Source organism: Populus nigra, chromosome 18, assembly GCF_951802175.1.
Source record: "Populus nigra chromosome 18, ddPopNigr1.1, whole genome shotgun sequence".
Lineage (NCBI taxonomy): Eukaryota > Viridiplantae > Streptophyta > Magnoliopsida > Malpighiales > Salicaceae > Populus > Populus nigra.
The window spans coordinates 645,250-671,272 of NC_084869.1; the positions used below are offsets into that span (position 1 = coordinate 645,250).

General features: G+C 33.0%; 3 protein-coding genes across 6 annotated transcripts; 1 reads left to right on the plus strand and 2 right to left on the minus strand.

Moving 5' to 3' along the window:
• Positions 1 to 3,697: 3,697 nt before the first annotated feature.
• LOC133678193 (uncharacterized) lies at positions 3,698 to 6,936 on the minus strand. The gene is made up of 4 exons (XM_062100426.1): positions 6,643 to 6,936; positions 5,723 to 5,879; positions 3,895 to 4,024; positions 3,698 to 3,800 (listed from the first exon to the last, which is right to left on the minus strand). Exons 1-4 carry the CDS (start codon positions 6,829 to 6,831, stop codon positions 3,776 to 3,778), a joined length of 501 nt encoding a protein of 166 aa, XP_061956410.1. The 5' UTR covers positions 6,832 to 6,936; the 3' UTR covers positions 3,698 to 3,775.
• Positions 6,937 to 9,907: 2,971 nt separating this feature from the next.
• On the plus strand, positions 9,908 to 12,054 carry LOC133678271 (uncharacterized). Of its 2 annotated transcripts, none has more exons than XM_062100544.1 (6): positions 9,908 to 10,685; positions 10,782 to 10,893; positions 11,029 to 11,146; positions 11,225 to 11,258; positions 11,368 to 11,590; positions 11,684 to 12,054. In XM_062100544.1, the coding sequence occupies exons 1-6, from the start codon at positions 10,467 to 10,469 to the stop codon at positions 11,755 to 11,757; spliced, it is 780 nt and encodes a 259-aa protein (XP_061956528.1). In that variant the 5' UTR covers positions 9,908 to 10,466; the 3' UTR covers positions 11,758 to 12,054. The 2 variants fall into 2 exon arrangements, with proteins under 2 accessions (XP_061956528.1, XP_061956527.1); XM_062100543.1 differs by having other exon boundaries at positions 9,911 to 10,685; positions 11,023 to 11,146.
• Positions 12,055 to 15,327: 3,273 nt separating this feature from the next.
• On the minus strand, positions 15,328 to 20,876 carry LOC133678676 (polyadenylate-binding protein-interacting protein 10-like). Of its 3 annotated transcripts, none has more exons than XM_062101111.1 (11): positions 20,532 to 20,876; positions 19,813 to 20,410; positions 19,530 to 19,637; positions 19,373 to 19,417; positions 19,192 to 19,264; positions 19,003 to 19,115; positions 18,811 to 18,870; positions 18,675 to 18,722; positions 18,519 to 18,587; positions 15,798 to 15,859; positions 15,328 to 15,686 (listed from the first exon to the last, which is right to left on the minus strand). In XM_062101111.1, exons 2-11 carry the CDS (start codon positions 20,314 to 20,316, stop codon positions 15,629 to 15,631), a joined length of 1,140 nt encoding a protein of 379 aa, XP_061957095.1. In that variant the 5' UTR covers positions 20,317 to 20,410; positions 20,532 to 20,876; the 3' UTR covers positions 15,328 to 15,628. The 3 variants fall into 3 exon arrangements, with proteins under 3 accessions (XP_061957095.1, XP_061957094.1, XP_061957093.1); XM_062101110.1 differs by having other exon boundaries at positions 19,530 to 19,640; positions 20,536 to 20,874; XM_062101109.1 differs by having other exon boundaries at positions 19,530 to 19,640; positions 20,532 to 20,874.
• Positions 20,877 to 26,023: the final 5,147 nt, after the last annotated feature.

The window sequence follows — 26,023 nt, forward strand, 5'->3', positions numbered from 1 at the left end:
AGCAAAAGATAAGTGGATGCAGAACCAAAGACTATTAAATATCATAAGGAGAAACATCAACAGAACCTCTAACGAATACGGAAAACACTAAAAAATGACTCGAAGCAAAGTAACATAAAAAATTAAAACTCTAAGCTTAGAGACCAAAATATAATTATAAAGTCAAACTGATTTACCTGATCAATCTCGAATATAACCCAAACTTATCGAACCTAACAGACCTGATTTACCCCTATTGTTGAGTCAACCAGTCGACCGAAATGTCTAACCAATCAACCGCCACCATAAGCTAATTGGTCGACTGGTTTAGACTAATCGGTTGACCAACAACATCAAGTTAATCAGTTGGCCGGTTGATCGAGATTTCTAGAATCCTGATCTGCCAGTCTTCAAATTTGTAAATCCTATAATAACACAATTTGTTTGTTCAATAATCCATGATTCTAGTCTAATCACTTCATTTAAGGTCAACTAACACCTTAAAACATCAATTATAACTCTTAGAACATTCAATTACCAAAACAATATAAAAACCCTAAACAGTTCTTTAATCTTTCCACAATCAGTGTCTTAATAAAAAAATAACAGTAGAGAGAGATACTTATTTGTTTCTTCAACCTTTCTTGAACCGAAACTTAAACTTAAAACTAAAATCCTTGGTATTTTAGGAGAAAGTTATGGCAAAGGAGAAAAAGAGGAGATGAGGAATAACAATTTCTTTTGCAACCTTTTTTTTAAATACCTAGGTTAGTTGGGTTGGGTTTGTGCTAAACTTTGAGCTTAGATCCGTTGGGCCAAAACATTGGTCTTATATAATAGATACAGACATAAGAACCATTAGTTAGAAATTAAAATGGAATGATTAATCAAGTGTGGCTTGATTGTAAATAAATTTTAGAAATTAAGGACCAGAATGTAATTAATACAGGAGATTACATTTCTAGACCTAGAAACAATCAAGTAAGGACTTAATTAAATAAATCTCTAAAATTAGCCTAAAATAATATATGTGATATTATTTAAAGGGCAAATTGATATTTTATCATTTATAGAGTTTTTAGGTTTCTTCATAAATAGAATGTTATGCCTCTTATTTTTTATGGTAAATAGAACATAGTACAAAAATACCTAAAACACAAAAAAAAAAAGATAACACTCTAAGGTATAGCAATCCTTTTATTTTAAAAGGGTTTAGGATAATTACTGTTAGAGGCTAGATATTTGGATAATTTGTGTTTTGCGACAACTCAACCTTGAAGCAATTATTCAAAGCCGAAAAGAAGAATTCAGATAATTTCAGCATAAACCCTAAATAACTCTAGATCTATTTAACAAGTTCCTTAGAACTCTTAAAAAATTTTAAATTTATCATTTCCGCTACGTGTATGTGTTTTGAAAAACCCAACATATAAGACGTAGGCACCACTTTAAACTATTAAAGTAAGTATACGTGTATGTGTTTTGAAAAACCCAACATATAAGACGTAGGCACCACTTTAAACTATTAAAGTAAGTATGTGTATGACAATATGATTGTGGTTTTTTAAAGAAAAAGTTTAAGAAAAACTATAAATTGTATTGGTCATTTCCCCTTTTATTACCGTGTTATTTTTAGTACGGTTAGTGTTTTATTCTAATTAAATATTTTTAAATATATAATTAGAATAAAACACTAACCGTACTAAGAATAACACGGTAATAAGAGGGGAAATGACCAATACAAATAATAATCTTTATAGAGTATGCTTTTATATATATATATATATATATATATATATATATAGGTTATGCTGGACCAGCATTTTGCAGTTTAGGGTTCTTTTTGGTTTGTCCCTTTTTATTTCTGTTTTGTAATTATCTTGGGGTTTGGTTATGCAAGGAGATGTGTTATAATTAATTATTGCATCATCCTAGGTGCGTTATCTTTTTTAGATCTGCACTTATTACATTCTACGCATGTGATTAGTGGTCCATATAATGTTGGATTTGATCGTATATAGACAAAAATCAGAGGAAGATTATTTGTGTCTTCTTTTCTGAAACCGATCAGTTTGTACACCAATTGAATCAATCTTTACAGACCAAACATTTGCTGATGTAAATATGCAGTTGACACATAATATCAAGGATCCGGTGAACAAAATCTCTATTATAATGGTGGTTCTAACAGGAAGTTGGCTGATGATTTAACATAGTAGGGCATTTAAAAGAAATCTTAACTACTAGAACTCGTAGCTGGAGATTTTCTGGCAGGATTTGATGAACAATATTGCACACCCTTGGTTCTTTTAGAAAGATGCTTGCCATAAGTGATTACGTGATCTCAATATTATATTTGTCAAGGTAACATATTCATTTTAAAATATCTATCTCGATGAATTTCTCCTAATGTCAATTAAATCTACTTCATCAATAATTTATATTATTTAAGAAACTAATTTGTTGAGCTTGGAAGATCATACTCACAATCCATTTACTGAACTTATTCTCAAGTGTGACGCAAGAGATGATGATATGTAGAGTTGCAGCATTTACAGGCTCCTACTACTAATCTGCTTGTGGTAAAAATTTAATGATGACATAACTTCAGAGCTTAACTTGCTTGAAGTGATCTTGCTAGGTACTGTTGGAGCCTCCACCAAGAAAATGCCATTATCTCATGGTGGAAAATGAAGGATGGTGACGAAGATCTTCCTAGAATCCACAAAGTACTAAGGATTAATTGACTATAATAAGTTCACTGAAAGTGGTTGACTTGCTAATTAATCTATTGACTCTTCAACAGAAGCATACACCTCCACCAGACCCAACCTCCATTTTGGCACTGGCTAGCCAGGTCTTCTTAGTCATCAAATGAAAGATTGGAATGAACACAAAGGTGAGGTGAGACCCTGAAATTTGAGTCTTCCCACTCCTTCTGGTTCTCCATCTAGATATGTTCGAGTCCACTTTTGCAAACCCAAGTGAAGTCAATCCTTTTTTTTTTCCCTTCAAAAGAAGCCATCCATGCTGTGATCAGAGAATTTACAGGATTTTTATTTCTCGCAATTTTATACAGCACTTGGAATATAAGACGTCGTTGAGGAAAGAATAATCATATTGTAGGAATCTTAATATTGGATGGATTCTATATTATATCATATTGTAGGAATCTTAATATTGGATGGATTCTATATTAACTTAGTAATTATGATTTTTTTTCTCGGATTGGGTTTATTTTTCCTTTTCTTTAGTTTCATACTTCTAACCTATATAGTTAACTTGCAATGGTGTGATTATTGGCTGAGTTTACAAGCATGGCAGGAAACTTGGTTAGCTTGTAACAATCTAAAACAAAGTCCACAATTCCTTTTGATATATCTTCAATTGTCCATCACTCATGGCTTAAAATACCCTGTTGCAAATTCACCGAAAAATCACGGCTCCAAATCTTAACTAAACGAAATGGTCTCCTATAGGAAATAATGCTTGAATGTTGAACTAGGCCATCTTTGAATTGATAGACCAATTCAAGTAGCATTTGCTGCATTAGCTCATTGACTGTGAAAGAAAAATTAAGGGTGTTAAGCAAAAAGCATATACAGTTTTAATTGGAAAAATCACCACTGTTATTTATGAAACTCGAGATCAAAGTATCAGACCTGATCCTGACTCACTTCTGCAATGAAACAGGTTAAAGGAGGGATGGATTAGCCACTATCAAGTAACCAGAGGATGCTATTACCTTTTGAAATTGTCTTCTCGAGTGACACCGAAAAGTAAATGAACGTTTGGATCAAAGAGGGCACATTCTTAGGTTCCTAAATATTTTGTTGTCAAGCATGAACAGTGTAAACAGAGCATTTTACAGAACACTTTCATCTACATAATAGAAGAAGGAAAAAAAATGTTTACCCATTCAAAGAATGGGATTCCTTTCCACCAAGCGTCTGAATTATTGCTTCCAAAATTTTAATGTCACCATCACGCTTTGAAATCTCGTCTTGCTTTGCACGCAACTCTTCCATGTGCAATTCAAATACCTCTGCAGCAAAGGGGAGCAACATTGTACTTAAAATTTTGTCAAAGCGAAAATTTAATATAGTAATTGCCAAAAAAAATTGAAAAGGAAGGGATTAATCATCATGTCCAGAAACAGGTTAGATTGAAAAACATTGAAGTTCCCATTGATTTCGAGCATCAACTAATAAAAAAACACCCAGGTGCTGCAAGAAACAGTAAGCATAGGATTGTATTACATGGCTTTGCTTAGGCTCTATAAGGTAGGACTTTGATGGAGAGAGTGTTCAGATTTTTTGCACAAATTAACCTTTAATGTATACAGATGAAGAGACTAGTAGTTTATTTTCAATTATTATCATGGCTAACATGACATTATTTTTATCACAGGTGACGAAGACGATCAAATGAGATATTAGTGGAAGAATCCTCCAATTAATCTTAGATTGATGGGGTATCTTAGAGAGATTTGGCTTGGTGAGCTCCAATCTTTTCCTAAACCAATTCCACTTGTCACCTTGCTTGCACTGCATAGACTCCCCCGTAATCATCAATATAGACCCTCTCTGTCTCACCCGCAGAGAGTACTTTCAAGCTAACAAATAAACTATCCACATGAGCACTTTAAATCATATTCAATTACCACTCTGTTATTACTTCCACTCCTTCATCAATCCATTTCTCATACACTGCTTAGCATTTTACTGACCATGATAACAGATAGCATTGCACTTATATCTTCAACTTCAAATTTGGAATGCCATGATGCAATTGCAATTTTTTGACAATCTAAATTCCAGACAAAAAAATGTTTCCATGCTTTGGGCATTTGTTTGAAGCACATAGGAGAATTATAAATACAGATTTGATTTTTTGTCCAACAAGTGTATTAAGGTGGGCTGGGGTTTGGAAAATTGGCCTTTTAGGGCAAACCCAATAAGAAAAGGATTTCGGGTTTGAAATTTAATCACGGATGAAAGTAAACGACTAAGCTTTACACTAGTACAGATTCTAGGAATTACACCAAGAGGGAGAGACCTAATCATCTCAACTATGGTTCTTAGGAGTCGCACCAAAAATTGATTGCACCACTCAATAACAAGAGCATAAGTGTTGCCAATTCTATGAGAATATGGCCTTTTTCCTTATCCAAAGATGTCATAGCTATACATTGAAGTTTTAGTACTCCTCGTCTAATAAAGATTTAAACTTGTTTATAAGAAAACACTATAATTTCTAATTAGAATAGGAAAAACCAAACCAAACCAAAAAATTCAAAGGCTACTGAACTTTAAATTAGAAATCTAGACCTACAATTTCCAGAAATCTGAAAACTACATTAGTGCCCCAGCAAATTAATCACAAAAACCTTCTTAAGCTTTAGAATCAAATAGGAAAACAAATGCTACTCTTGCTGGCTGCATCACATAGATATTCAGATTGAACTGGGAATGAAGCTAACTTTTCCTAATTTTTCTTTCAAAGGCCAAGTGGAAGGGGGCAGTCAGCTGGCAGCTTCTTGGCCATGCCTCCCCTGCTGATAGACAGGCAAGACCCTCTCTAAATTTGAAAATAGAAATCGCATACGAGTATCTAATACACGTATAGGGATATATGGTTACATTATATTAAATGTCATTCAGGCCAAGGCACAAGGCTGGCTCAGCGCACAGCATTTGACTGGACATCCAGGGGTATTAAAAAGAAGAGTTGGCATACATACTTGTGGTGTTCTCGAGTTCTCTTGTTATCTCTTGTGCACGTAATTCAGCAGCCTTTTGTGCTGCCTCTGCTTGTCGCTTTTCAGCACGAGCACGAGCAGCAGCTGAGATGGCAGCATCAAGCCCCCTTTCCAAAGTCTCTACCCGTTGTTCAAGAACCTACACACAACAGATAGCCTGTATATGATTTTGATGCTGCCTTGATAAAAAGAAAAGGAAAACTCAGACAATAAGGCAACAAGAGAAAAGATTGCACATGCTACAAAGACAGTATCAAACAGCACGCTACAAACCTAGTAGTAATCAACTCTAGTTATAAACTTACCCAGTAATAAAATCTAGATGCAGGTTGATTGTGCATATGAGGTAAGTATACACTAGCAAACCAGCATCACTATCTTGAAATCTCAATCACTAGACAAAAGCTTTATACAGGCATGATCCAACAGGTTGCAAGCCCATGATGCAAGTGTCAAATGTATTAGCAAAGATTTTCGTTTTGCATATAACTTCATTTGTTAAATATCTGTAAACAGTTACATTTTGGTGTCCAAAGAAATTTGGATTCAAAATTGGTGTCCAAAGAAATTTGGATTCAAAACTAGTTATCTTTTTTTTTACTCCAAATGGTCAAAGAAAGTGCCCTAATGAATGAACTAGCAAGAACATTTGAAAACTTTAACTTAAATTGCCAACATTGTACAAGTTTAGGAGAAATCCAGTAATTCTACTCTTACACTCATAGTCAAATAAACGAAGCATTCATTACATCAGAAAACCTACAGATGGAGGTATCTTTGCGAAACCCAGATTGTGAAACTGGTCAATGATCATGACAAACGGAAGAAACCAACGTAAAGAATCATGATTTAACAACAATCCGATCAAGATTGCATGAAATAGGAAGATCCCAGATCAATACCTTGATAGTGCGGGCTTGTTCAGAAGTGAGGGAGGCTTTGGAGAAGGTTTCGTCGTCAACAAAGACAGCTTTTTTAACAAGTAACTTTTGAAGAGAATCAAGATTTGATGTCATCTCTGTTAGATTGTCAACAGCTCCTTTCCATCTCTCCTCACTGCCTCCTTTGATGCCCTTTTCAATCTCTTCCATTTTGTCTTCGCTAAAAACTCTGTAAACGCAATCGCTAGAGGGTGAGAGACAGTGAAAGAGGCTTGGTGCTTTGAGAAACAGAACTGGATTAACGTTAGTTATGTTGTCTTCGTCCGTATACAAGTGTCCAGCTTTCCATCATGTGTTTGGGCTATGACCAAGACTGAATCCATCGCAATTCGGCCCGGTCCGATGGATCCGAAAAACGACATTTATCTAGGGAAAATAATTCAATGATACTCCAAACTGCATGGATATAGGTTTCTCATAGTAGGATAATAAATATTTATATGGATGTTCAAAATTTAAAAAATAAAATACGAATATTTAAATTTTTTATCTATATAATAAATAAAATAATATAGAGAAACTTGAATATTGAATACTTATTATCATCCCTATATTTATCCAACCTATGCCTTTATTGCACTATGCATTGTCTTATAAGACTCTATTTTTGTATATATTGAGCACAATTCTATGATTAATTACTTTTGGCAAAGTTATTTTCAACCTATGCTGAACACATGCATTCATCTAAGCTAGGAATTCCGACAACATGCTCGAAATATAAGTTTTATATATAGGCAGATTGGTTTGGTTATAAGATTGGTTTATTTCCCTTTTCAAAAATATAAATCTGCAAAATTAAAGATTAACCACCAGTAACAAAAGCTAAAATAGAAGGGAAAACGTTGTAGATTATGAATGAAAATATTATTTATTGAAAAAATGTTTGCATAATTTTGCTCTTCTCACTAAGAAACTTAAAATTAGTTATTAAGGGAATTGAGATTTTTTTATAACATTTATTAGTCATTATAAAATTAATTGAGAATAAATAAGTCTTTTTTATTTCAAAAAGCACAGTGAAATTCCCAAAATACTACTGGAAGATAAAAAAAATTAAAATTAATATCAAGGAATTTTTTTGTATTTTCACAATGATTTTTTTGTTATTATCAAGTCAGCTGATGGGCAACTTGGTATTTTGATAAATATAAAAAAAACAAAAAGCATAGTGAAATTACTAAAACACCATTAAAAGCAAAAAAAATTAAAATTAGCATTAGCATTAAGGGGCTTTTTATATTTTTCATAATGGTTTTTTTTGTAATTATCATATTAATGAAAAAATTTAGTATTTGAATAAATAAATAAAAATATAGTGCAACGACCCGAATGTCTTTGAAAACAAAAAATTTAAAATCGGCTACAAAGGGCTTTTTTCATATTTTCACAATAAGTTTTATGTTATTTTCAAGTCAACTGAAGGCCCTTGAAAGTAGAAAATTTAAAAATGATATCAAGAGATTTTTTTATATTTTCACAATGATTTTTTTTAATATATATATACATAAGTGATTGGCTCATACAACACGCACGCCAACGGGTTGGAAGTGCTTATAGTTAGGCATGTCAACGTGTGGGAGGTACTTATGCCCTTCAAGTGGTGAATGCAGCGCCTCTTGTCAGCCAAAATCCCTCTTCCAACGTGTATTTAGAAGTGATGTGATGTACTCTTTCTTTTGGGATGGTACTTGCAGCCGGTGGTTTATCACCGGTGATGCTTTGTTTCTTTCTTTTTTCTCTCTTATCCTTTCGAAAATCACACTAGCCATGCAAAATTTTAGAGTTGTTCTCAAATTCACGGGTATTGCTATTTAGGTCTATATTCTTTTTATTTTTATTTTTTGTTCTTTGCTTGTTTTGTAAGATTTTGATTTGTTTTCAATTTAATCATTCAATCCTAATTTAGGATATTTTTTTTCAATTTGGTCCTCATTTTTTTTTCTTGTAGTTCCTATTGTTGAATTGATTTTTATTTTCAATTTCACCCTTCAATAAAAAAAAAATATGTTTTATTTCAATTTTTATCCTTATTCTTTTGATTGTTTTATTTTTTTTCCTTTTGTTAAATTTTTTTTTTCAATTTCATTCTTTAATAAAAAATAAAATTTATTTTTTATTTTAATTTTGATCCTCATTTTTTAATTATTATTTTTATTTTGAATCATTTTATATAATTTATTTTTTAATTTCATCTTTTAACTTTTAATTGATTAGAAGTTGGGTTTCTTGGTTTTTCAAGAGAGGGAGCTTCCATTCTAATGAGCAAGATGTATGTTTAAAAAGGTAAAGTGAATTGATATTATTTTTTATTTATTTATTTATTTATTTTCTTTTATGTTCTTATCATTCACTATTGTTTTTTTTTTAAAAAAAAAAGAGTTTTGTTATTTTTTTTGTTATTTTTATGTTGAGTTATCTCGATCTCATAATTTAAGTCGTGAATTTGATGGGATAACCTGGTTTTTCTCGGTTCTAATTATTAGGGTTATAAGTTTATCATTCTAACTCGAGTTGATTTGGACTAATTTTTTTAAGACATTTTTTTATCCAATTTTGTTTATTCTCTTTTTGGAAAGATGTTTGTTTTTCATTTTTATCTATATGTTGTCGTTATTTAATTTTTATAATTTAATTAAGTTAAAATTAATCTATTCAGCTGTCTAACTTGAATCACTAATCTTTCTTCTTCTTCTTCTTCTTCAAAACATGTCTATAAAACCAAAAAGAAATTAGTTTAGCCCTGCGGCGTAACTCTCGGTTCCCCCACCGAAACTAAAACATGAAAAGTTGCGATTAAAGAAGACAACAAGAAAGCAAGGTTTGACCCATACACAGCACAATCAAAGCAGGGACATGTTCTCCTTCTCCATCATTGGAAAATGAAAACAAAATCTTGATTTTTCCGTTAGAATAATTGTCTTGATTTATCTTAATCTCTAAATGGTCCACTATCGGACAAAGCATCCATGCTGCCTTATCTACTTGTAATTAATAATTTACAATTTGAGTCACCACCATGATTACAACCTTGAATGTTTATGCTACAAAAAGTCTTCTTCCATGATCATAGATCACTGCGTGGGACACCTGGTCATAAATCATTTTCACATTTTTAAAACCCTAGCACCATCAATATATAAATTAAGGGCAAGTGGCTAATTAATCTTCCCTGAAATAAAAGGAAATGAAAGGGTTTGTCTCTTCATGGTCCCACTCTTGAAGACTTAGCGAGGAAGAAAAACTAGGAACAGTTGGTAGGAGGTAGGAAGTTAGATACCTTAGGCACAAAAACTTTGGACCCATTAAAGCATGTTCCAAAGAAAGGAAACAAAAATTTTGTTTTTTATTACTTTGGAAATTTCCTAAACATCTGCCCTCATCTCTTGTTCTTCTTCTCTATCTTTCCATATTAGTCTGCACACAAAAAAAAAATGTATATTGCATATGTGCTCAGGGTTTTCTCATGTTTTTCGTTTTCTTTTGAGCCTAAAACTTTTAATTTTCTGAACAGTTAACAGTTTTCTTGTTAAGAGTATCTTTGCTGGGGAATCCAAGAGCACCTGACAGACTATTTTTTTATATATAGAAACAGGTGGCAGAAAAGGCAGGGTGTGGATTAAAGTAGTGTTTTGGTATTGATTTTGGTTGATCAGACTGCTCTTTCTAACTTTCTGGCTCTTTTTCACCATATTTTGGCATCTGGGGGAGGATCATATAGCTAGTTCTTTGTTTAGTTCTTGTAGCAGCTTGTGGCAGTTCGGATTTAGTGTATCTGAATTGGGATGTCTCAAGGGATCATGGAAAATAAGATGGTGATCAATGGAACTAATAGTGTTTCAGAAATCACTCGTGACACAACTTACACCAAGATTTTTGTTGGAGGATTGCCATGGGAGACTAGAAGTGATTCTTTACACAGGTATTTTGAGCAGTTTGGAGAGATCAAAGAAGCAGTTGTGATCATTGATAGGAGCACAGGAAAATCAAAAGGATATGGCTTTGTAAGCCAGCCCTACTGTTTTTAGCTAAGTTTTCTGCAGATTAGGCATGATCATGTATGTGATTCACTATAGTTTTGTCATGTGTGTGCTTCTTAGGTAACTTTCAAGGATCCTGGTTCAGCAACAAGAGCTTGTCAAAATCCATATCCTGTCATTGATGGAAGGAGAGCCAACTGCAATCTTGCTGCCTTTGGTGCACAAAAGAAAGGTCTGATTAACTGCTTCTGGTCCATGATTGATTGCCACTAGTAGGAAGTTCATAATTCTGGTTTATGTCTTGATTCCATGTTGGTGATTTTTATTGTAATCCTTGTTTTTTTTCCCTTTTTCCTTAAAGCTGCAGGAACTGATAAACTTGGACCTGCAGCTTCAAGATCCATCACACCATTAAACACTCATGGCCCTTCTGCGTACTTCAATCAACAAATACCTCAATATGCATTTCCTAATTCAGTTTTTGGGTAAAGAAACTATCTTATTTGAAAAGAATTGTCGAAATACTTAATTGTCTTCTAATTTTCTTGCCCCTTACCTTTCAGGTATCCTATCTACCCTCAGAACACTTATGCAATGGTTAGTTTTTCTGAGATAGCTCACTGATAAATGCCTGCATACACAGGCAGAAGCGTGTACAGGTTTTGATTGCCCAACAAGTTTTTTTTTTTTTTTTTTTGTCTTGCAGAATAATTTTTACAATGCATACGGAGGGAAACAGTTTCCATTCTATTACCCCGCCGCGGCACCGGGTTCCCCTGGAGTCTACATGAATTACTATCCACTCTATGCTCAACATGGACAAAACAGCCCAAGTCACTACCCAAAAATGATGCACAACTCTCAGCAACACAATGCTCTGGGGACCTTATCGAATCCTACTTCAGCTTCCTCCTCGCTACCAATTACCAGTTAAGTGTCTTGAGAAATTTTGTATTATTACTATTTGTGTTGATGTTTCCCCGAATTGACACTCAACATATGACATCATGATATGCACGCAGAAGCAAGACCTGCCGCGGCAGCAGAACAAACAGCAATGAGAGTGCCAGGAACTGTATCTGAACAGAAGAAATAGGCTTGATTATAACAACATTATTAGTTCACACCATCTCAGAGTCAGCAGGGTGTAACAGAATAGATTCCATAGAAAGAAGAAACTTTTACAGGTTCTGTATAGTTTACTTCTTCAAGACACGCACCATCATACACTATGGTCAGAATTTTGATCAAGCATGGATGCTGCTGCACATTTTGTCTCTCAGTGATGGTTTAGCACAGTTGTGTTTTCACTTCTGATTCAAAAATTTTCCTTTCTGACATGAAATGGGAATTGAAAGTTTATATAGAATTCAATCATGTTTGCATCGGTGAATCCTATTGCATTAAAATTACACTGGGTTGAGTTGTGATCAAAATAAAAAGATTGGATGGCTTGGCCATCAACTATTTCTGATCAGCTGTGTTTTACATAACCAGTATGAAATTTATGAAACATGATCTCACACACAATACTGCTTTCAGCTCATTGATTGAGACAATTTTAGCCAGCCAACCAGACGCTGAGAAGTGTTGTTAGGCTTTTGCATGCCCTGAAAACTTAGGCTTTCGATTCTTTCCCCATTGTCAAAACTTGGGAAACATGGTGAACTTCTAGCCCTTAGATTCAACATTTATAAGCCTTGTAAAACAAACCCAACATGCAGAGTTCACAGATATTGAAATCATAGAAAAGATTCATGGTTTAAGGATATGTTAACCCTCGAGCCCGAGGGACAGCCTCATCCCCTTGAAAGGAGAATGATTGAAATCATAGAAAAGATTCATGCCTCGTGGTATGCCTTAAGAGTCAAATTTTTAGACGATAATGCCGTGAGTCAGGTCAAATTTTTTTCAATGCTAAAAAAATATTTAAACAATAATCCGAGACAATCTAGATTAAATTAATTAAAAATATGATTCAAGATATAAGAATGAAAAAATTCACAAAAAAAAATTTAAAAAAAAACATCAAAAAAATATAACGCCGAAGAAGAAAACCCGAGTCAACTTAGGGTAACTTAATAAACTAACAACCGTGATATGGGATCGGGATAAAAAAAGAATATCAAAAGGATGACCTAGCAAAAAAAACCAAAGTTCAATAAAAAAAACATCAAAAAAACTCAGAGCTAACCCGGGTTAACTTTACCAACCCGCTCTCGGAATAACCAAACATAAAGAAAAGCAAAAAAAATAACAAAGCTCAAAGGCCAATAATTTATTGCAAAATGATGAAATTGAAAAAAAAATCATAAAAAAATAGAGGAAAACAAATCTGAGTTGACCCGAGTGAACTCAACTAACCTGCCAACCACGACATGAGATCACAATAAAAACAAAATAGACTTCCAAAAGAAGGACCAAACAAAAAAGGCCCTAATTAAATAAAAAAAATATTGTGAATGAACACAAGCTCGCCTGAGTTAGCTTGACCAATCCGCTCTAGAAATAACGAAGTGGAAAGAGAAGTGAGAAAATGACAAAGCTCAAGAAAAAATAATTTTATGTAAAATAATGAAATTGAAAAAAAACATAAAGTTATAAAAAAAATTAATTCAACTTGGGTTAACCCGATTGACCTCGCCACTCACGACATGAGATCAGAATAAAAGAAAAATAGACTTTCAAAAGAAAAACCTCGTAAAAAAGACTGAAGTTAAATAAAAAAAATATTGAGTAAGAAAATGCAAGCTAACCTGGGTCAACGTGATTAACATGCACCCGAGATAACCCAAAAGAAACAAAAGTAAAAAAATCACATAGTTCAAGAGCCAATAATTTAATGTCAAAGTATAAAATTGTAAAAAAAAAATTCACAAAAACAAACTGAGGAAAAAAAACTTAAGACAATTATGGTTAACTTGACTAACCTATTACCTGGGATATGAAAATATGATAACTCAACAAAAAATAAAGTGCAACAAACAATGAAGCTAAGGGCTTAGTAATCAAATGGCAAATAATAAAAAAATAATTTTAAAAATCAATTTTTAATAAATGACCACCATGTTGGAAGGCAACCACATAAAAAATAACAAAGTAAAATATCCAATCGTAAAATAATTTAAAACTCTAACAATACATACCAAATATGGTATAAAAATAAAAGAATATAATTAGGGGTTATATTGTAAAACAAAAAAACTAAGAAAACGATAAAAAAAAAATTACTAAAAGAATGAGGACCAGAACTAGATAGAAAACCAAATTAAATGTTAAGGGACAAAATTAAAAAGATAAATCAAGAAAAGGATAAGAATATAGAAATCAAAAGAATGAGGACTAAAAATGAATTTAAAAAATGCAATAAAATGGAAAGGGATGAAATTGCAAGAAAAAATAATCAAAAAAAGTATAAAACATAGAAATAGAGAATTAAAAGTAGAGGAATCAAATCGAAAAAAAAATCAAATTGAATAAAATGTCAACGGATGAAATTGAACAAAATCCAAACTTCAAAAAGGTTCAAAAGCCAAATAAACAATAATTAAAAGAAAATCAATCAAAATCGATAAGATTACATACCAGAGAACACAATTCCTTTTTTGAAAGTTCAAACATGATTTTTTAGGGAATGAGAGAGAAAAGAGAGAAGAAAACAAACATCCACCGCAGCCCAATCAAACCTTCTTTGTGAGCATGTATAACACTGTCGAAAAGAGGATAATGCACCACTCCTAACACCACAGTGGAAGTGAGATTTTGGTCGCTATATAGGCTCTCAAGCACCACTTGAATAGCGTCAAGATCATCACACAATAGCGTCAAGATCATCACACACTGACGTGTGCGTGCGACTTTTTTAATAATATCTTTAAACCTAACATTACTAAGACGTCACTATCAAAAACCAAGAATAACAAAAATACAATCTAAAAAAACCAAAACACCCCCATAATTAGCCTTTGATTTTTCAAATTTCAAGGGTAATTTTATCATTTGATTGTTTTAATAAAACAATCTAAATATATAATTGAACAAACAAACATTGCTGCATTCAAGGATGAATCACTCAAAAAAAAAAATCTACTGATTTTCTAACGATTGGTTGTGATGCATCTCCATATTGGCATAATCCTTCCTCCTCGTCGTGTGTTTTGTTAGCATTCCAAGCTTTGGTTTGAAACCTCAAGGTGTTGCGAAGCTCATGAAAATGAATAGATCAAGTGGTCATGGCAAGCATTACGTGAGCTAACATCACTTTTATAGATATTCATTACCCCTTCAGAGCCTGCCAGAGGCCAACCTCTCACTTCTCTCTGCAATCAGTGAAATATCAATTATTTTTGGTCAACTTTACCTTCTCCTCGTTAGAAAAAGCTACAAAGTCCAATGAACCCAACCCGTGACTTTCCCATGAAATATATTAAAAATTAATTTAATATAAGCACCAAGTCAGCAATGCTGCTTTAGTAAACTTTTGTAATTGTTAATGATGTGATTTTGATGAGAAAAAAACCACGTCATCATAATCAAATGAAACAAGAACCTAACTTGACCAACCAGAACCAGAAACCTAAAAGTGATGCGAAACACTTCCATCACTTGGGGGCATTGGCCAAGAAAAGAAACCCAAAACTACTCCAAAAGTAAGAAGAGGAGGAGAAAAACTGTTAAGGAGTCCATCTCAATTGACAAGAAATATTCCCATGGTATGAGTTCTCAAGAAATTCATCATGACATGCAACATAAATAAAGCCATTCATATCCTTGAAACCCCATCCAACTCTATAGTCTGCAGACAAAACCACAAACGACCCCCTACAGGTAACAAAGATACAGGGCTAACATGCTAGGATAGATATAGAAGCCACAAGCACCTTCAAAAGATTTCAGTATCTACATATATGTGTATATATTAATATATCTATCAGCAGTTGATCAGACCAGGAAGCACTAGGGATGATTCAGTTGAAAGGTGGACGGGGGAGGCGAGGCCGAACAGGTGTCTTTGAAGGGCTCACCCTGCATGTATAGAACGAAAGATCGTTAGACACAAAAAATTACAAGGAACAATTTGTAAGGGAAATGGAGAAAGTGAACAGCCAGTTGGAACAATGATATCCGACAGGTTACCTTATTGGCAACGATCCCAGAACTGCACCACTGCAGTTAAGAGCTGCAATTGCACTCTCTGCCTGCAAGAGTTGAGAGAACAGCATTATAGACATTCTTATTGCATAGTACCCAATTAAACTCACAGGCCCACAAAATCAAGCCCAGACATGGGAATATTCTAGCATTTTGAACCAACAGCAATTGCAAACACATCATAAATGCTAACGATGAGATTAAGAAAATAATGACCATTTCACCTTCAAAAGAAGCAAGGGCTACGATCCTGACAGTCAAGCCTAAACATTTTCCAAATAGTCATGCCTAAACAGTTTCCAAATAGTTGAGCCTGAACTGTTGGGAATCTTTGGACCTAACTTCTATACTGTCATGGTAAAGAAGGGATAAAAAATAATGAGCTGAGGCTATGACTTCACATAGTGTTCCACTGTGGAAGCAAGCAACATCAACCATATGGTGTGTGTGTGTGTGTGTGTGATAATGTTCAACAATATGTGCATTTCACTAGACATCCCTCCAAGTTTATAAACCCAGTGGCTGTAGCCAAAACATCAGGAAGCTGTGTAGATGATGCTTTGGAAAAAGGTATGATTCTATAGACCTGGATGGAGCAGAGGACCACTACTTTTAGATCCATCCAATACAATGATGAGACCAAAATATTTTGATGTGTGCATGACCAGCTTTTTGGTTGGGGAATACAAGATCAGTCCTAATGAACTTGCCGAGTGTGGAAACGGAACTGCTTTCCCCAGGTAAACATGGGCTTGATCCCTGGAGCACCCAAAGGCCAGAATCATGCAAGCTTCACTATTATCTTTGAATATAAAAGTGAGAAGAAACTAAGATTTTTATGATAATTAATTAATTATCAAAGCTTAAAACTATTGCCTGGGAAAGGGTTAGGTTGGGGGATGAGGTGATGGGCTAATTCTAAAGGTGCGAAGACAAAATGAAGAATTTTAGGACTAATGAGAAGTGAAACAAAACAAACTAGATTAAAGGAGCCAAGAAAAGTGAGTGGTAGTTTAAGGACTAAGTGCAAACCAAGACAAACTAAGCATTCCTAATAAAGTAGAAGATTGACAATGCCTCACAAACAATTTCTGCCTAGAATGAAGTACTCTAACCATCCAACTCAATCACAAGTGCGCGTGCGCACAGAGTCAGGGTCCCCTAAAGTCAAATGGGATGGCACTTCCCAATGTTGTAGAATTGACACCTCTATACAAATCTATCCAGAGACATTATAGACAACATTAAATTAGTCTCTTAATCACAACGTTTTCAGCATTTCATCTTCTTACTAAATAAAGGCACTGTTGATAGTGTGCCTCATAAAGGAGCCTCAAGTCTCAACTTCAATTTCAAATCAACGCCACCACTAGATCTCCACCTCATCAATTCTCCTAAATGGTGTTGATTCAAATTAAGTTCTACACCAGTGCAATTATCATGATTCACGAAATTCCAAAAGGTGAAATCTCAATCAACTCTGAGACTGACACTGGAGAAAGAGATCGAAAATAGTGATATGATGCAAAGACATGTTTCAAAACCAAAGAAAGCAGTGTGAAGGGATGGTCTACGACCAGGTTTCACACCCATGGTACAAAATGTTCCAAAACGAGAAATCAATTAATATTAACCAACTCCAAGACCGACACTAAAGAAAACAGATCCAAAAATGGTGATATGAGGCAAAGACCAGGTTTCACACCCAAAGAAAGCAATGTGAAGGGTCTGCAACATCCACAGCCATATATTTTCCCACCTTGACTTCTTTAGTGCCCATCCTGTGCATAGAATGACATAGAAGAACATAGAAGGACAACCAAAAGGGTACGTGGTCAAGACTGAATGGACTCATAAAACATGATTTTATTTACAAGTGACTCATGATTCAACAAAAGGGAAGCCTCAATATTTCCTACTCACTAACCCCAAACCTTTAATTGCACCCAAGCCAGCATTAGTAACCTGAACACCAACAACTACTACATTGGAAATCTAATCAGAACTTTAAATCCATCAAACCCAATTGCATTTTCCACAATCGGTTTATGAATGAACTTATTTGATACCACAATCAATGTCTTAACTATTGTTATATGGTTTTGAGCAGGTGCAGAATCCTCAGTGAACCACAAAAAGGAAATTTGACTAGAGTTTCTGATCTGCTGCAGCTCAGGTTAAAATTAAAGTTCTCCAAAAACCCCCATATAATTCTAACATGAAAAGTAGTGTTTCTTGTAATCCTTTAAATGCCAATTCCAACATAGCATGAACATCTCTCATTAAGAAGCTCAATATGTGGTTCATATGCAACCTCTAAAAAATGTTGGAACTTCTGAACATTTCCAAAATGAGAAGCCCTGATTAAACATTAGGAAGTTTGATCCAGATCTGAATGCTATAAATATGCACAAACACTAGCAAAACAGAAGAGAGCTTGTTTTGACAAGGAAAAAAAATGACACAACATGCTTTTCGGACAAAATTCTGGAAAATCAGGCGGCCCCGATAGTGAAGAAAAGCAAATGTCTAAGAACATGGGAGTAATTCAGGCCAAATGAGATTGCAAAAACAACTCTACATAATGAATGGTTCTAAAGTTGTAGAAGTTAACAAGACACATGAGAAATGGCATATATATAAAACCAGCAACATATGGATGCTAAAAAGCCAGAATACAAAGATCAAGAGTAAATGGGTAATTACCACTGCGAACTCAACAAAAGCTATGCGGGTTGAATGATGATAATCTCCCAGGAGCCTCAAGCGATGAACCTATTAAAAACAAAATGTCCAATAAGGAATGGTCCGCAATCAAGGACAGGCAATGTTTGCAATTTTGTTATACATCCCACTACAAACCTCTCCACAAAAGGATTCAAAGAAGAGCCTGACATCTGCCTGGGTAATCTACATTCATAGAAATTAAATAAATTAGGAAACATGTTCCAGATATAGCTCTTAAAAACATTAGCACTCATGTATCTTCCAATATTACCTTTTTGTCAATATTTGTACAATAAACAGTCCTTGCACACATCTCGCGCTCATCTTCAGACTGAGGATCATGATAATGTCAGCAAGGTAATGAATGAGAAATTTAAGACAGGCACCATTCAATTGATCAGGTTTCTAAAGTGATGATTGGTTATTGAAAAAAACCATCCATTGCACCCGAGAAAGTCCTCACCCTTGGCAAAAATGTTGGGTTAACTGGTGCGATTGCAGTTTTTGATGGCAGCACTCTTAGCGGGTAAAATCCAAGAACAGTCCCTGACAAACTTAATGCAGTCCTTGCACCTTCTGCAAGCACATTTGATTGTTAAATAGCTACGCTCATCCACTGAGGAAAAAAAGATATGTGAGCTTTTGAAATTACCTTCATCAGTAAACTCGACGAAGGCAAAACGGAGAACAGAGTTAGGGTCACCACATATACGACAGTCAACAACCTTTGTCCCAGAAAACGAGAGGAAATCAATAAGAAACACAATCCACTATCAGCAGTTAACAAGATGAAAAAGGCACATGTGAGAGAAAACAAGACCATGGCCATATACCTGTCCGCAATGAATAAAGAGACCTGCAAGTTGCTCTTCAGTAACCTATATACCATCACATGGAAACAATGATCCCAAAATCAGCATACAAAAAACAATGAAGGCATTAAAAATCTAAATGGGGAAGATAATACCAGAGCCAAATGCAACTTCTTACCTGTTGATCAATGTCTGAAACATATACAGTCCTCCTGATTATCTCATCTCGCTGAGCCATACTTGTCCTGTTGTTCATCCTTCGCCTCCCTTGATTATAGCTGTTCTTCTTCTGTAACCAAAATTAGCAGAGATAAATAAAAGCAACAAACTCTAATCAGTCTATTCCATTTCAGCAGCAACCACAAAAAAGCAACAGTCAAAACAGAAAAAAGTACCCATTTTATCCGCAATCACATGACAACAACCAAAAAAACAAGAAACATGAGGAAAATAATACATACCCTTCTATTAGGCTGTCCATTGGCAATCCCATTATTAGTTTGCACTACAAAATTGTTAGCATTAAAGCCAAAGCCGTTACCAAAAAATCCAGGATGATTAGCTAGTGAAGGAGGCACAAACTCTTCAGCCATAGGATTCAGCTTTGACAGCATCTCCACCAAATCATTCATATCATTAACCCCGTTAGATTTAGCGCTTTGATGATGAATCTGATCATCCCCATAGCCACCAGACTGGTTCATATCAAACCCATTTTGCATCTGTGTTCCATTAGTCTTTCCATTGCTTAAACCCCCGGTCTCACCAGACAGGCCATTAATACTCTGATGATCATTGTTTTGGCCTTGAAAGTTTGAGTCTTTAGTGTTGTTAACCACCACTGGTTCATTTCTGGGTTTTGATGATGATCTCTCAAGATCTTTCGTCTCTGATGACACTACAGTGTTGTCAAAGTTTTGACCAGTAGTTCCATTCCTAACCCCAGCATTCTCGGCAACGGCCATGATCAGTCAGCCAAACAGACAAACACTAGGCCCCCCCTCCCCTCTCTCTTTGTATCCAAAACACAAGCAGATGCCTTCTTTTCTTCAGATTTCTCTGTAAATTTCACAAGTTTTTATCAGAAACCAATCAAGTCACAATTTTTATTACAGAAGTGAAAATTCTAAAGAAACCCATAAACGAAAAACACACAAAAAAAAAGAAAAAAATCACATACCTACCTGGTTTCCGTTGTCTATACAATTTCAATTAGACGTTAAAGAGATAACCCAGCTGAGGATTATCTTTACAGGAATGATAAAAGAAGACAAAACCCACTAGAGATGTGTAAAACAGAAAGAGTAGCTTTTACTTTATTAGATTACTATAAGTTTTTATGTATTGATTTTAGTGTTGATGATTCTCTCTGTAGATATAGCTGTGGAGAGAGGAAGAAACAAGTAGAGAGAGAAGGAAAAGGGTTCTCCTTTGGATCGTCCGTTTATGCCTTTTTGGACCTTGCTTTTCTTTTATTTCCTTTCTTTTCCCAAAATTTTGTTTAAGATAATTAAGACTCCCTTAGCATTATGACTATGGTGCAAAGGGGATGAATATAACGAGGACCAGACCCATGCTTCTTCTTCTTCTTCTTTTCGGTTCCAATGATGCCCATGTATGTATGGATAGCAGCTAGATAAGGTACAATTTAGAATTGCATTTTAAACTGTGTTTATTTTAAATTTTAAATTTTTTTATTAAATATTATTTATTAATATATATTTTTGAATTGTTGTGAGGAAACGAGGTAAAAAAATATTATTTTGATGTAGTTTAAATTAAAAATACTTTTAAAATAATTATTATTGTATTTTCAAACACCCTTTAAATTTAATTTCACCCAAAAGATTTGTTTCATATAAAAATGATATATGAAACAAATCTTTGTTAAATAAGATTTAATAATGAAGTATAAGATGATAGTTTTGATTTTGCATAGTTATTTACTAACCCAAAAAGCAACCACCATGGATAAGATGTTTGAAGGGTGGGGGTTGGTGGATTTGTGTTCATACCATGTTTGTATTGATTTCTATCTTCCTATCAGCAGTTACCATTTGATAGTGTTTGACTTCTGAAATTGATTATTCTAATCTCTTGGGATTATCTGCTTTTTCTTCTTTTTTTTTTTTTTTTTTTGAGGTTGTGAGTTTATCTGTTTATTGTCATCAGTGACTTTTTGAATTTTTTTTAAAAAATGTAATCGGTTGTTTTTAACTTGCTATGTGTTTTAAATGATTTGTTTTTTATATCTTCAATAGATTTTTCTATTTATTCAAAAGATTTAGATTTAGGTTTTGTTTGAATGTGACCAATTACATAAATAGATGTGTTTCAGATAAATTTTTAATTTTAAACACTAATATAATCTAGTTTTAACATGATAATTCAAAATCCTAAAAATAACATGAATATGGAAAAACATCCAAAATATTTATTTTTTATTGATCCAGGCATAACTCGACAAAAAAAAAAAGCTATTATAGAGCTTTATATAGAAAAAAAAAAAGACTAAAAAACCTTATTGGTAAGGAATAAGAAAGAAAAACTATTTTTTTTGAATAAAAAAACTAGAAAATCCTAATAATAAAAAAAAATAGAACTCCTAAACTTGTCATATACTTAATCTTCACTTTCTAGAACAAGATAACACATTTTTTTATATATACTGCAGAATTCAAGTCATGCTCCAAGACTATTTATTATATCTTGAAGTTGATTTCAAAATCGAGATGCATTATTCTACATAGTATGGGATTTTAAATTAATTCCAGATCTCAGATCTTTTCATCAAATTATTCCAAGCTTTTTAACTACATGTGTGTAAATGCTTTACAATAACGTTTACTTGCCCCAAGAACTCCTTGCTGCTTCGGATGATGATTCAGGCATGTCTCTCACCAGAGCTAAATTTAACTTTTAAAAAAAATCATAATTGTTTTTGTTTAATTGTTATATTAAATTCAAACGCATTAATTTTATGTCATCTTGTAATATTTTATTTTCTTGTACACCCAAACAATCCTCGTCCCCTTCCCTTCTTTCTGTCCCAAAAATTCACATAGCTATCATGGACCTTAATTACCAAGACCAGAACAGTTTTTTTATCATATTTACTCAGTTTAATTTAAAATAATTAAACTGAGTAAATATGGTTCGTAAGGTGAAAGAATTATCATATTTACTCAGTTTAATTTAAAATAATATTATTCAAGTATTTTTTTTAAATAAAATAAAATAAAATCTCATCTAAATTTTAACTATGTCGACCCAATCATCCTCTACTCGAATTCAACATAAAATCTAGTTTTAAGGAGATTTTGAACTTATAATTCATTGGATTCACCCACTAAATCAAACTAAATTTTATAATAATAATAATAATAAACACAACATCACGAAACCCATAGAAAATTAATTTACATGTAGTTGGTTTGGTTGATCTAAATATCATAATTATTGTTTTTAAAAAAACCCACCTTCACGATTAGTTGATTATTTTTTCCCAAAAAATCCAAATTAGTTTCAATTTAATCCAACAACCCAATTCTGTCAAACCCCCCAAAAAATAACAAAAAAACTCCATGCATGCCATTTCATGTCATGTACCATCCATCCATGCATGTCACATAAGCAACGATGCGATCGGATGTACCCATGAACGCTAGAAATGCTAGTGTGCGGGCGAGCCTAATCTCCAGAACCATAGCAAACGCCAAGCTAAGTGCCACGTGTGATCGAGCATTTGGTTGTTGGGTGATAGAGTAACAAAAGCTGTCACCGTGCACCGCCGTGACGAGCAGGTAGATAGTATCGGTTTTTATCTCCTCCTCGAGAAGCGCAACAACCATGGAGCCTAGTGGGCCCACACTTTGTGCTGGTGTTAGAAAATCAATAGTACTGCTAACTGACTGGCCTAATCTCTTATTTTTGTCTTTTCCTTGCCAGTGAGGGTTGTTTTGTACTTTTCTCTATATTTTATGGCCATATTAGTTAATGCTTTAATTATTGTTTTTTAAATTATTTTTATTTTAAAATATATTAAAATAATATTTTTTATTTTTTAAATCTATATTTAATTACCCACCAAAATAATTTTAAATTATTTAAAAAAATTAATTTAAAATAAATAAATAAAATATTTTTTTTAAAAAAATATTTTTAAAACATAAAAATAAACCAGATTTAAATCATTCTTTAATCCTACGTTAGAATGTGGTTATGGTTGTTTTTTAAAGTATTTTTCATGGCAAGATGTATTAAAATATTTTTTTTAAAATTTTTTTTTTTATATTAACACATCAAAACGATTCAAACATATTAAAAAAATTAAATTTTAATAATAAAATATTAAATTTTTAAAAAATACAATTTGCACTGTAATTTCAAATCTGATCTGACACCGTCTAAATAGGTTATCATTGGTAAATAAGAACGGATTTATTTCATGATTTTGTTAAAAAATTAAACTTATGTAGTTTTTTTATATATATAAATCGGGTTTTTGAATAAGTTGATTAGGTCGTTGTTGTTTGCTAATCGTGTCGTCGGAAATTGACAAGGTCAACTCATGCTGGAGATTTAATAATACTGTTTTAATCAATACTTTTATTCCGATTAATGTGTTTTATAAAAAAATATTTGTTACTTTTTTTTTAATCTGAATATATGGAAACTAACTTATTTAACACATTTAAATAGTAAATTCAAATTTTATTAAGTAATCATTCTATCAATATATTATTCAAACCTTAAATTTAAGTTGAGATTAAATTAATATATTATCCAATTAAGATTGTTGATTTATCAGCAATGTTAAACTATATAGATTTTAATTATTTAAAGGCACATCGTAAATATCATGTTTTTTTTTAAAAAAAATAACATGAATATTCGGACTAGACTGCATGTAACTCAACTAATTTTACGGGTCCTGAAATTTTTAAACTGGTGATTTATGAATAACAAATTCAGAATTTAATAAATTAAACTACACCCTTTCGGATTGATGCAAGCTGATTCAATACTATATCAAGAATAAGATTTAAGATATTTTTATGATATAAATATGTTATATTTCTAGAGAAAAACCGAGAACAGAATCTTGATTCAGAAACCTTGACCTGAGGAAACCCCAGGGGGCAAAAACAAGAGGCAATAGTTATTTGTCAACGGGTGGCCTTTACCTGTTCAAGCCACCAGAGAGGAAGGGTGCGGTGCTGCTGCAATGGAATTTGACTGTTCGAGAATCGAACTTGTTGTGCTGGCAGTTCTATCCCTGTCCATGACATAAAACAACTGTATAGATAGATAGATAGAGATGAAGACTGTCTTAGTTATGAGATGAACGTGGAGAATTTGGACAAGGTTTTGACCATGTTTTCAATTTGGACTTTGGTGCACGTTTTCCAATTTTAAAAAGTCAACCAATGTGATTTTGTCTCTGTAATTAATAATACTAAGTACTCGATTGAATTGTATATATTAATTCCAATCTCCTTGTAGTCAAGTGCAAAGAAAATTCATCTTCATTCGGAGGTTGATGGTTTATTTTTATGTTATAAAAATGTTTTTAAAACGTAATAGTTATATTTTTTTATTTTTTTAAATTAATTTTTATATATATCTAAATTATTTTGATATTTTTTTAGGAAAAGAATTGGCTGGATTTTTTTTTCAGGAAAAGAAGTGAATATACATGTTTTTTCAACATGATTTTTTTTTGACAAAAAAGGTTCTAAGCATGAATAAAAAAAAACCAAGAATAATATATGTAAATAAATACAAGATAAAGGTGTTAACATATCATTGAACCTGGCTTAGATTATTTTTTTCAAACACCAACAAATAAACATGCATGTGTTGTCAACGTATTTTTTGATATCAAGAAAAATATAATTATTAATAAAAGAGTTGGTGCTTGTACATACAAAAATAAAACGAGGATTACATGTTTGCACTCCGCTGCAATTTAATTCATGAGATTATAATAATATTACAGAAAGCACATCAAAATAAATTAATTATACAGAAACAAATACGAAACATATCACAAAGATGATTTGAACACCGTCCTCGAAGCCGATGTCTTGTGGTTGGGTGACTCCATACTTGCTGTCTAAAAATTGTGATCACTACCCTCTCGTTGACGTGTGCAACACATATATCGTCAACTTTAAAATTACTGAATTGTCTCTCTATAAACTAGATTATTAAAAAAAAACATAATGAAAAAAAAACCTCAAGGTTAGAGAAAAATCTACTTTTAAAGGATCTAAGTCATGTTAATGTATTTAAAAAATTGAAAATATAAAAACTTCCTTGTACGTCAATTTTTAAAAAATAGTTTTAAAGGTGGCATAGTCATTTCACTGTGACTTAAAAAAACATGAAAAAGACTGATTTACTCCCTTTTAAATTTAACAATAATCAATGGACTCTTGTAAAAATATCAAATTACCCCGCCAACTATAGTTATATGTTATTGTTTTATAAGGGTACAATTTTCATTTCACGCGCCCACACAAACTTCATACAAATCCAATAATAAAAAAATATGATATTTTATTATTTTTTTAATAAAAAATACTATTCTACCTAATCTTTTAAATCCACGTGCTATTCTTTTTATATATATATATATATAAAAAACGTGTTCCCCTCTTTAAAATT

Excerpts from the sequence above, each read along its gene's own strand:
- LOC133678271 (XM_062100543.1), top strand. The coding sequence starts at position 10,467 with ATGTCTCAAGGGATCATGGAAAATAAGATGGTGATCAATGGAACTAAT. Across the intron at positions 11,147-11,224 it reads TTTCCTAATTCAGTTTTTGG|GTATCCTATCTACCCTCAGA; the intron begins GTAAAGAAACTA and ends CTTACCTTTCAG. Across the intron at positions 11,591-11,683 it reads CTCCTCGCTACCAATTACCA|AAGCAAGACCTGCCGCGGCA; the intron begins GTTAAGTGTCTT and ends ATATGCACGCAG.
- LOC133678676 (XM_062101110.1), bottom strand. The coding sequence starts at position 20,316 with ATGGCCGTTGCCGAGAATGCTGGGGTTAGGAATGGAACTACTGGTCAA. Across the intron at positions 19,116-19,191 it reads CGTCGAGTTTACTGATGAAG|AAGGTGCAAGGACTGCATTA; the intron begins GTAATTTCAAAA and ends ATGTGCTTGCAG. Across the intron at positions 15,687-15,797 it reads CTGGGATCGTTGCCAATAAG|GGTGAGCCCTTCAAAGACAC; the intron begins GTAACCTGTCGG and ends CTATACATGCAG.
- LOC133678193 (XM_062100426.1), bottom strand. The coding sequence starts at position 6,831 with ATGGAAGAGATTGAAAAGGGCATCAAAGGAGGCAGTGAGGAGAGATGG. Across the intron at positions 5,880-6,642 it reads AACAAGCCCGCACTATCAAG|GTTCTTGAACAACGGGTAGA; the intron begins GTATTGATCTGG and ends TGTTGTGTGTAG. Across the intron at positions 3,801-3,894 it reads GAATCCCATTCTTTGAATGG|GAACCTAAGAATGTGCCCTC; the intron begins GTAAACATTTTT and ends CAAAATATTTAG.